This window comes from Branchiostoma floridae, chromosome 10 (genome assembly GCF_000003815.2).
Source record: "Branchiostoma floridae strain S238N-H82 chromosome 10, Bfl_VNyyK, whole genome shotgun sequence".
In the NCBI taxonomy this organism is placed as follows: domain Eukaryota; kingdom Metazoa; phylum Chordata; class Leptocardii; order Amphioxiformes; family Branchiostomatidae; genus Branchiostoma; species Branchiostoma floridae.
In genome coordinates this window covers 15630040-15641315 of record NC_049988.1, presented here as the reverse complement: position 1 = coordinate 15641315, position 11276 = coordinate 15630040, and the positions used below count along the sequence as shown (strand labels likewise).

Here is an 11276-nt window from a genome sequence, read left to right as displayed (position 1 = left end):
TAACGTTTGTTACAACAGTAGACTTTACCCTGTTTTCTTCGAAAGGACTCACCTTATTGACTACACCATTTAGGTATAAGTGGACGCCCCTAGGAACATTTAAAAAGTGAGCATCTTTTTTACACCAGGTCAAATAGAAAGCTTAGACAGCATCGAACAATGGTAACGTTTGTTACAGTCATTTCTGTACAACATTTCGTTAAGCAAGGTGGGATACAAATGACAGTGAACAACCCTTTCTTGTTTCTTTAGAAAGCCAGAAAAACTGTACAGCGTCACAAAAACGGTAATTTCTAGTCTTATACTTGGATAATATAACCGTGGCAACCATCGTACTCATGGTGGTAACGTTTGTTACCGAATCTGGCGACAGGCATAAATTCCTCACACAGCCTCCAATATCTAACGTGATCGATCAGAGGGCCTGGTTATCTGGTTTGACCTACCGAACAATCATTCTGGGAACTGAATTGTTACATTTTTGGCAAATATCAACATCTAAAATTATTTAAAAAAAAAAGGCGTTTTCTTTTACCTGTTGGTATAAACGCCTCAACAATAGTCGGTCCTGCACCTCTAGCACTCTTTTTCTCCACAAACCAAGATGGAGTCTCTCCCTTCTGGGTAATCATGGCGTAGGATTCCCTCGTCCCTGTCATGGGATGTTTAAAACATATTCAATCCCTCAGATACTTGACAATTACCACTGCATAATACTGGCAAGGCTTATCTTGGATAAACCTAATGGATAACATAAATATATAAAACAATATTTGTTACATTGAAATTGTGCAGAACATTCCATAGGGAGAAATAAAAGTGAAAATCTTATTTATTTTGGCCAAATCATTCATTTTTGCAACGTCTAGAAGAGAATTTAAAAGCAGACAAGTCATCGGGTTCACAGCACCTATCCTAACCCTAGCCCTAGCCCTAGCCCTAGCCCTAGCCCTAGCCCTAGCCCTAGCCCTAGCCCTAGCCCTAGCCCTAGCCCTAGCCCTAGCCCTAACCCTAACCCTAGCCCTAGCCCTAGCCCTAACCCTAGCCCTAACCCTAGCCCTAGCCCTAACCCTAACCACTAACCCCTAACCCCTAACCCTAACCTTAACCCTAGCCCTAACCCCTAACCCCTAACCCTAACCCTAACCCCTAACCCCTAACCCTTACCCCTAACCCCTAACCCTAACCCCTAACCCCTAACCCTCACAAGACATTCGACCGGATACGCGAACAAAACCAACCCTGTATATCCACACAACCAGCTAAGAGTACCGAATTTACACGGCTTCACCCCTATTTCAACACCTAACTACCACCGAGAAGTCAACAACACACCACGTCCAGGACTATAGGTTTGCAAACAAATTACTGCTGCAGTACCAAGGCCAACAACCAGGAGGCCCAAAATCGACTTTCACCGTCGGGATCACGGCACCAACCCAAAATAATTACAGCAGTTCTTGGGATATAACCCCATACATCATCCACACTCAAACCAGTACCTCCATCCTCATGGGGGTAATGAAAAAAAGAAGAGATGACAGGTAACTTCACCTGGGTGTGTAATTGTCGATCCGTACCGTGCCAGATTGACTGGGGTCTCGCCAGTGTCATGGACAGTGATTACCATGATCCGTCCCTGTAGCGAAATGAAAGAGATATGAAAGTACTACATGCCGGAACATCATCAAAAAGTTTCAATTATTGTTTATTTTAGACATTCTTATCATTGATACGTTTTACACGTTTTCAGAAACGACAATCACAAACAAAATACTAATGTTAGACGTTATATAATTATATATATATAACGTTATATCATGATGCCTGAAAGACTTGAGACCCAGTATGTTCTGTCTTACATGAATGTTTAGATATATCTATTACGTATAGAACACCAAAGCTGTTCTGCGTGTTTTGGGGTACTATAGCCATAACTTTGTGATTCCAAATTCAATGCATCTGCCAGCAGAAAAAAACTTCAAGCTGTGTTTGTCCAGTTCGAATCAAGATGGCTTAACATTACCGATCAGAGAATAAAAAAGAAAGCAAACTGTAACAAATAGTAACATTATTATATCAATTTGTTTAATGTTTGTTACATAATGATTATTGATACGAAAATCGTACATCAAATGATACGTGTAACAAACATACATACATACATACATACATACATATATTGACTATGATTACCTCTGTCACGCCTTCCAGAAACGTGGTCATTTGTCTTGCCGCTCCAAAGCCGCCTCGAGCTCCACGCCGCCAGGTGTCGAACGCAGCCTTGTCTTCAACGTCTCCGGTCCGCTCGTTCAGAATGAACACCTGATGGCCACGCAGTACTAAACGTCATAACAGAAATGAATGCTGAATACTCTTTGTGCATTTTTTACGTAAGGCCACAGCAAGTGAATTTCATGGATGACATCCTCCAGAGACTGCAAATTTAGTGAGATAGAGCGAAAAAAACAAGATTCCTACATTTTCAAATTTTGAGATCATAAACCTTACAAAACAATAATCGAGGTGACAAAACATAAGCAACAGATCTTTTATTCCTATATTGAACATCATTACCTGTCCTTGTCATACCAGCACGGGTAGCAATTATGTTGGATATACATATGTGATGGAACACCTTATAGACTGTATACACATGCCATAAAACACAAGTAATTGCAAGACGTTTAAGACATATTTGTCAATTTGCGGCATATTGATTTTCTTGTTTTTTTTTTCAAATCAGGCAAAAACTAATGTGCGCGGTAATGTCATCCATAAAATTTAATTGCTGTGGCCTAATTCTTAGTTTCTTTATCGGTAGGATAGAGGAAATTGTCAGTGCAACGAAATTGTGAATGTACGATTTTGGCCCCCCAAATTGAAGATGTTCTCGAGGACAAAACCTTCATGTGAATAACGATAACGCTTTTTTTGGACACATTTATCCATGGGGCAGCCAAAATTTATTGTTTTAGAAACTGTGTATCTATGGATTTCAGGTCAACGGACGTGGTTTCCAAATTGAAATATTTTCAAAATAATGCAGTGTAAAACTACCGTCTTTCGACTTGACGATCACAAAATACCCCATTTTTAAAAACAACGGATATAGGTTACCCCAAGGATATAGGTGACCTAACGGTACATTGTACAACCACTTTGCCGCATATTCCTTATTTGTTTTATTTATGTTTGGGAAGTGCAAAATATAGCTGTAGAAGGCTGAGTTTCTGAAACCTATCTCAAAAAAGTCGCACCTGGTACAAACAACAATGGTGACTGGAAGGTTTCCTATCTGGGGTGGATTAATTCTAAAGGCTTGATGACTTACTTTGTAAAGAAATGGTAGGAAACTCTACTTTGTTATGTTACTATAACATAATGAGCAGCCAAACAGGAATTAATTCATTTCAATTCAAAGGTAACATATATGCTGTACCAACGATCAGAAATAAGAAAGCCTCTCCATCGAGGTGCTATACTTGGAATCAAGGGTTGGATAAATCCACTAGCCCTATTGTCCAAGGCAAGTGAAAGTGCTGATCGGGCAAGTCCATGTCCTACCTACCCCACTTGTCCGATCGGACAAGTTAAATTTTTCAATTGAGTGAGACTTTCATATACTTGTTACTTTTTGCAGTCATGATATCAAGCAATGGTCAACATAGAAAAATAGAGGCATTAATAAGAATTCCATTGCTGGAAGTGAAAATACATATAAAAGTGACATTTAAATTTGGGGCAAGTAAAAAACTGGTTCGGGCAAGTAAATTCTTTATGTGATTGCCCGATATGACAAGTGAATTTTAGAAAACTTGTCCAACCCTGGAATCACAACGAGGGCAACAATTCCATTGACGTATACTTTAAGTGGGACCGCGTAGCGCAGTGGTAGCGTGTTAGGCTCGGAACCGAGAGGTCTCGGCTTCGAATCCGGCTGCCGTGTCACCGATCTTGTGCCCTTGGGAAAGGCACTTTACACGGCTTTCCTCACTTTACTCAGGTGAAAATGAGTACCTAGCTTCGGCTAGGGCCGTCCCTCGGATAGGACGTTAAATGGAGGTCCCGTGTATGGGGAGAGTCACACCCCATGCACTTTAAAGAACCCCCACACGTGCGATGGTGCGGTGTGAGTGGATCAAACCATTCCGGCCCAAATGGGGTAGGGAATCTCCCGAGCAGCCCTACACTCATAGTGAGAAATTGGGCTGGTCTCAATCATGATGTTTCTGACCTAGGGCGAAGAGATGCTGTTACAGTTACAATGTAACCCGTAACCTTGAGTGACCTTCAGGTCTTTTTACGTGGTGACTATTAAGTAAAAAAAAATACTCACAGCCTTGATCAATTTTGTTCTTCTGTCCGTTGATGAAGATGTGAGTGCTGCCTCCGTAGCCGCCATCCAGGAAACCCGGATCGTACCATCCAGACGACTGTGCCCTCACAGTGAAACCTTTTGTAGCTGTGAAACAACGAAAATATCATGTTTGAGAGTCCTGTCATGGAATGCAGTGGATTTATAAACTTTCCTTATTGATCATGCAAATTAGCTGCCGGTTGCATGATCAGTGTGTTTGTTTGTTTGTATAATTATGTACGTCATCATTTAGGCTATCTACATACCAAAAACCATTACGATCCATCCACACGTTCTTGCCTATTATTCTCCCCTACATTAACTTTGGAACAAAATCGGTCCCTGCAGCCGCAAAAAAGCCGCTACCAAATATCAGCAGGATTCATCTCAGGCTTCTCAAGTAATGTTGTTCACAGACAGACAGACAGACAGACAGACAGGCAGGCAGGCAGACAGACAGACAGACAGACAGACAGACGGACACACACACAAATTTATTATTATTATTAGTGCTTAGGAATTACGACTTTCTACTGCAAATGTTAACGTAAGCCATCTACACAAGGGCACTCCATTCACTCAACAGAGCCACAGAAAAGTTGTTATATAGCAAATATGCCGTACTTTTTACCTTGTAGAATTGTTGTGCATGAAAGTTTATTGATTTTCGTGTGTTTTTTCTCGGAATGTACATTCTTCTTAAGTCTCTACCAGGCTCCACATGTCGGTGGAAAAAATTGTAGAAATTGGACAGATAGACAGATAACATACCAGAGGAGTTTATTGATAGCCGGCCAAAAAGTACAGCTCATGATCAATGTCGCCAACAGTACGTTTGGACCAGCTAACTCCTCTGTCATGTTATCTGTCTATCTGCACAATTTCTACTATTTTTAAGCGACATGTGGAGCCTGGCAGAGGCTAATTATTCTTACAGAGTGTAGTTCTCATGTTGTCTTCCGCCCCGTCCAGTTGTTGCAGTGTCTTCTCATTCCGCATGGTGGCCGGCGGCTCAGAGTTGGCCAGATGGGCCGCCCTGTAGCTGGCGGCAACATCATGAAGAACACTTCCATTTTCCTCAAGTCCTCCCGAAAAGTCTTCAGCTTTTCCCGCCTGTAGATCAAATATCATGTATAAGGGCTATGATTCTAAAATTAATGAATAGACGTTAAGGTTTCAGGGGCGGCTGATTTAAATTCTCTATTTGTTAGAAATGTAAATGCATAAAGGTTCGCTGGGATTTGATTTAGCGGCATGGAAAAATTCGAGTCTGGAGATTACGTAACATGCGCTTCCGATATATCATTCTGTACAATGTACAGTACGTACATATAGCGCCTAGACAATAGTGTACGTAGGAAAAAGACAACAAAAAATTCTGCGATGAAGCAGTCACCATGAAAACCACGAATATAAAACCACCGCGAATATTTCTGTATTTACAGTAATATACCTGGGTCTACGTAAGGACAATTTATATGGAAAGCATTTGTCAACTGGTGCATTGTTTCCGAAAATAGTTTCATCAGGTTGGTAGAATATAGGATGAAGGAGAATTCTTATTACACAACCAGTGGGTGCATTGCTGTGTGGAGACAAGGTAAGAATATAGTGAAGTTTTCTATTACAGCTAGGATTTTGTCTTTTACCTGTTTCAGCCACGCAGTGACGTTTGTCAGATCAGTAGTCATGACAGTTATCATCTCCGTCTTCTGGTCCAGCTCACTGATGGACAGCCTTAGGTCCGACAGACCAGTGGCAGTGGTTGTCTTCCGGTCTAGCTCAATGACTGACAGCTTAAGGCTGGACGCTCTCATCGCTGTATAAAGAAAGACACAACAGCGCCATGTTCCAGAGAAGAAAACTAAATGCTTGATCTCTACCACTGTGATTGTGCAATGACTAAGTGGGTAGAGTTTTCACCTTGCATTCGGTAGGTGGTGAGATCAACCCCCTGCCGAGTCATGCCCAAGACTTTAAAAATGGTACATGCTGCTGTCTCTGCTTTGCACTCAGCTAAGGAAAGAGTATCGTAGTTGAACACACACACCACTATCAGTGGACTAGCTATCCTCCTGTTGTAGTTATTGCACTACATCTGGAGGAAAGCTATTCCACTGCTGTAGTGCAGAAGCTGTGTGGCCCAGGGCTACAGACAGAGATGGGCGCGGCCCTTTGTATCATCTGGTGTGGGAAGGAGTTGAACTTTTAACCAACCGGTGTGATATTCACGGAAGGGAAACTTGTTATTTTTGCTCAGTTTCCTCTTCTTCTCCAAGCAAATAAGAATATGAACATCTCCACAACAGGACCTTGGGATAACTTAAAATTTAGCAAACTGGTAGGTCTGCACACGCGACACTGCACCCTGGTCATTTGGGCCCAAAAAGATACAAAAAATGATTTTATGGAACAAAAAAGGGTGAGAAAATAGCAATTTTAAAGGCACCCGATGCGATTTTTTTCGTGTTTTTTTTTTTCAAATTCAATTTTCAAGTTTTTTTTTCAAATTCAATTTTCAAGTCATTTTTACATATTGAGCAAAGATGCGACGTCGGTGGGTGGTGAGAACGCATTGAAAATCTGAGTGCTGCCCGCGCCGCACTTTTTTCGGAAAAAATTTCGGAAGCACGCGAACATGACCGATGAGTCCCGAACGCCTCCGGAGATGTCGTCATCACTTGATAGCATAAGGCTTCGATTAATTTGCGCGAGTCAGATTCAATGCGTTCGAAATCACCGAAAATTACCGACGGAAACTGTTAGTGGCTCGATCCTGTGCAGATTTGTGGTCCGTTTGCGCATGGGCGATACAGTGTGGGTTGAGTGTATACGTAAAAAGAAAGCAACAGTGATTTCGACAAAAACTCGATGGCCTATCGCCCATGCGCAAACAATAGTATCCAGGTATACAGTACTATGTGGAACGAGTACACACTGTTTGAGTTCATACATCTAGAGTCTGATTTTCAATACGACAAAGAAATACTGATTTCAAAATAAATAAATAAACAAAAAAGTCAATGGCCTACCGCCTATGGTTTGTGCGTTCTTTTTAACCGTTAAACGCTGAAAGTACGAAATAATGATTCTAAAGTGCTAGTTTGGTGAAGTAAATATGTCAATACCGCCAAAGTATCCAAATGTGTCTAGGGCTAGGTAATATATAAAAGGGCTATGCCACTATTAATTGTTAATTGTATGAAATATATCGAGTCAATTTTAAGTCTCTGTTTGGATAGTTTTCTTGAGTTTATTTGTTTGGCAACCTACACGAGCCAGTTTTACCTTATCTAGGGCACGTCACTAATGGATTTTCAAATAAAGTCTCTCTCAAAGTCTCAAGTCTCTGAGCCATCCAAACATTGATCAGATTCCATGTTGTTTTCGAGCTACGTTGAATCGAGAACACACGTGGTGTGTGGTACGACAGCAGTCTTTTGATTCCACTGGTGTGTCGCGATCGAGTTAAGTCACGAGTTTGAGTTTTGTGCTCACGCAATAATTTGTGAACAAACGCATTCAGTCTACAAAGAGAATACTAGTAGCCATATCAGTTTCTGGCGTGAGAATGCTCGGCAACAGCGGGCCGTGTTTACGAATATTATAGATGTGTGGTAATTTTTGCCATTAATATTACGCTAAACAGTTTTTTCTGTGAATTTGTGCGATTTACCGTATACAGTAGTTGGTATACCAACCAACAAGTCGTCAATTTTTACACTGGATGCAATGCAACAAGTGGCTTTACCGCCGCTAAAGTGCAGCGCGCTTACAGCATGCCTGACATCGGTAGAAATTTATATTCGGTCAAACTTTTATAAGCAGTTGATAAAAACAAATCAAAAGAAAACTTATTTTTCACGTTTTATGTGGGGCTCCGCCCCTATATAAAATGCATTGCAAGCTTGTGAGGTCTGAGCGGCTTGCCGGAGACTAGTTTGAAAGTATCTTTAATGCACATTTAGATTTACATATTTTTCGATTTTTTGTACTTCTTTGGTAGCAATAACTGACAATTAATCAGAGGGGAAATGACAACAAAAACGTCAGCACGACAGGACTGACCAGAACAATAGGGAGAGGGGCGCCGACCGGTCGTTTCTCTCTTGCGCATGCCACCGGCGGGCGTTATGAATTGGCATCTAAAGTCAGCACCGTCCGCAAATACCCGCTGATTTTCTGGAGATTTTTGCAAAATTTGTGTATATTTATGAGCCGACTTCGCGGAGCGCGCTCTGCACTAGGTCGGATTTTCCGAGAGATTCCAAGCTTTATTTTCTAACATCTGAATACCTGTTGTTAAATTTAAAGGAAACCATTTTTTCCATGGCTCTCTCTCGCCAAGCCAAGAAGGTTCTCCTTGGCGTCAAGGCGAAAAAATTTTCCTAGGCCCTCACCCAGACGACCGCCTTCCCCCTCGCTAATATCGTCGAGTAAACCCTGTTGACGACCGTCAGAAATGAAGAATTTTTGGAGACAGAATGCCCCTGCGACTACGTAGCTATGGGAATGAGATAAGATGATGGTGAAAGACCCGGCTTGGAACAAAATTGGACGTTGTGTTCATTAAGAAACCTACAGATAAAAAATCATGAAAATTAATCCTGTGCCAACATCTGCAACTAAATCAGTTTACCCTTCCAGGCTGAAATCTTAGACTAGACCATGAAGGTAAACATTCTGTATTTGCTTGCAAATGTTACCTTTCTAGTCTTCCAAGTCTTTTTGAAGATCACAATACTCACCTAGGAAGATAAAAGTTCCCAGCAGACAGCAGCTGAGCAGAATGATGGTCATTACGGGGATTGCCTTCCGCACGGTGTTGCTCCAGACTTGGGGCTGACTAGTACCCCTCATACCGATCCTTGGGGTGTAACAGGCGGTCTCAGAACAGACAGGGCGGGGGTCGACGGCCGGTATCTTCGATGGGTAAACCGTGCAGGCCTCTTCGTATACATGGTCGTCTTCGTCCATCGCAAGCAGCTTCTTCTCGCTCAACCGTGTATTAATGTTTACCCAAAATGCGATATTTGACGAAACCCTCGAGATATTTTTTGCCTTGTTTTTCTACGCCCACGATAATTGTCTGGGTCAGAAGATTACATGGATTATTACATACTTTCAAGTTCGCCTCGGGTTGCATAAACATGCATCTTAAACAAAAGAGCGCAACCTTTTGAAAGCGTCCAAACGATAGCTTGTGATGTGAGGGAGAAGTGATGCATGTTTGGGCCCCCCTTTCAGCTTACTCTGGAACTGCAGGGGCGTTTTTGTCAAAATCTTCCAAGGCGCATAACGGAACAAAAGAACGACAGATATTTACCATGCAGGTATCTTTGGCAGAGGGAGGGTCTTTTTAGCGAATGCCCACAAACGCCCACTCTAGAGAAGTCCGCGCTGCACGAATCTCATTTTTTTTTGCTTGGAATATGTCCACGTTGTGCTCCCATGTATTAATCCTGAGTTTCAAGTCAATCCATTGACCCGAAGTGACATAAATCAAAGTTTTCGATTCTCGATGGTCTTTTTAGCAACGCCCAGCAAAATGTCTTTTTAGCGAATGCCCACTATATCCACAAAAATATCGGCCGTCGCGCAACGACACCTAAACCTACCGCCACAAACATGTTCAAGATGGTGACCCATTGATGTGTACGGAGTTTCCGTGCTTTACAAGCATTTTAAGTCCCTGTTTTTGGTCAAAATGTACGGCGCCGATACTACCATACATTAACTATTATAGCAATTCAAAATGGCGGGCACTAGTCATGTGACCTCCTTGCGGGACTGTTCTATAAGTATCGCGGGAGGGACTGTTGTAGCATAGCTAATCATACAACAATTTTAGAGTGAATTCTGAACAAGATTTTCATTTCATAGTGCTATCATCTGACTCATATTTACATTGTGGTCCTTTTTTCTGTGCTATTATTACCCAGGTTTGAGGAACTTAGTGCAAATATGGATATTGATTCACCTCAGTGCCCAATTAATGTACAAAAGGCTCAGACACATTAGTGTTATAAACCTGACTAGGGGCAGGTAACCAATACTAGAAAAACATAGCTATTTATTATTAACAATACTATTTACATTATAATAATAACTCTTCACCAAACTGGACTTTTCTTATCTTTATTTATCACAGAAACATTGTTTCAATTAGGATTTGATTAGATGAGTATCTGTTACAGTGTGTACAAACTTATTTCAAATACAAAAATATATTTCATTTCACTTCCTAAATATTTTTAAAGTATTGCAAGAAGTTGACACATAAACAATATTAATTGCATTATTTGTGTGCAGTAAAATGTGACCACATGCTATCAATAGCCTAATAAAATGTTGGAACATGGCACAAGCGGGCTGCTCTTCTGAGTACAGAAAGGAAATGTTTTATAACATTTAGTTATGACGTAGAAAATTTCAATTGTAAAATGTACCTTTATTAACATTTACAAACAAATTGTTTTTTCTCTTCTTAATAAATGACAACAATACAGGTAAGTAAGGTGTGTTTTCTTTTATAACAGGCCAGTTAAGACGCCGTACAGGTAAGTAAGGTGTGTGTTCCTTTTATAGCAGACTAGGTAAGACACCATACAGGTGAGTAAGGTGTGTTTCCTTGACTACAGACTAGGTAAGACACCGTACAGGTAAGTAACGTGTATTTCCTTTGATTACAGACCAGGTAATACACCGTACAGGTGAGTAAGGTGTGTTTCCTTGACTACAGACTAGGTAAGACACCGTACAGGTAAGTAACGTGTATTTCCTTTGATTACAGACTAGGTAAGACACCGTACAGGTGATTAACGTGTATTTCCTTTCATTACAGACCAGGTAAGACACCGTACAGGTCAGTAACGTGTATTTCCTTTCAGTACAGACCAGGTAAGACACCGTACAG

General features: G+C 41.2%; 1 protein-coding gene across 1 annotated transcript in view; it reads right to left on the bottom strand.

The window, feature by feature from the left end:
- Window positions 1–8929: 8929 nt before the first annotated feature.
- Window positions 8930–11276, bottom strand: part of LOC118424958 — a 49519-nt gene continuing 47172 nt past the window's right edge. The window contains exon 34 of the mRNA XM_035833766.1: window positions 8930–8938. Coding sequence (XP_035689659.1) covers window positions 8930–8938 — 9 coding nt within the window. The remainder of the gene's footprint in view (window positions 8939–11276) is intronic.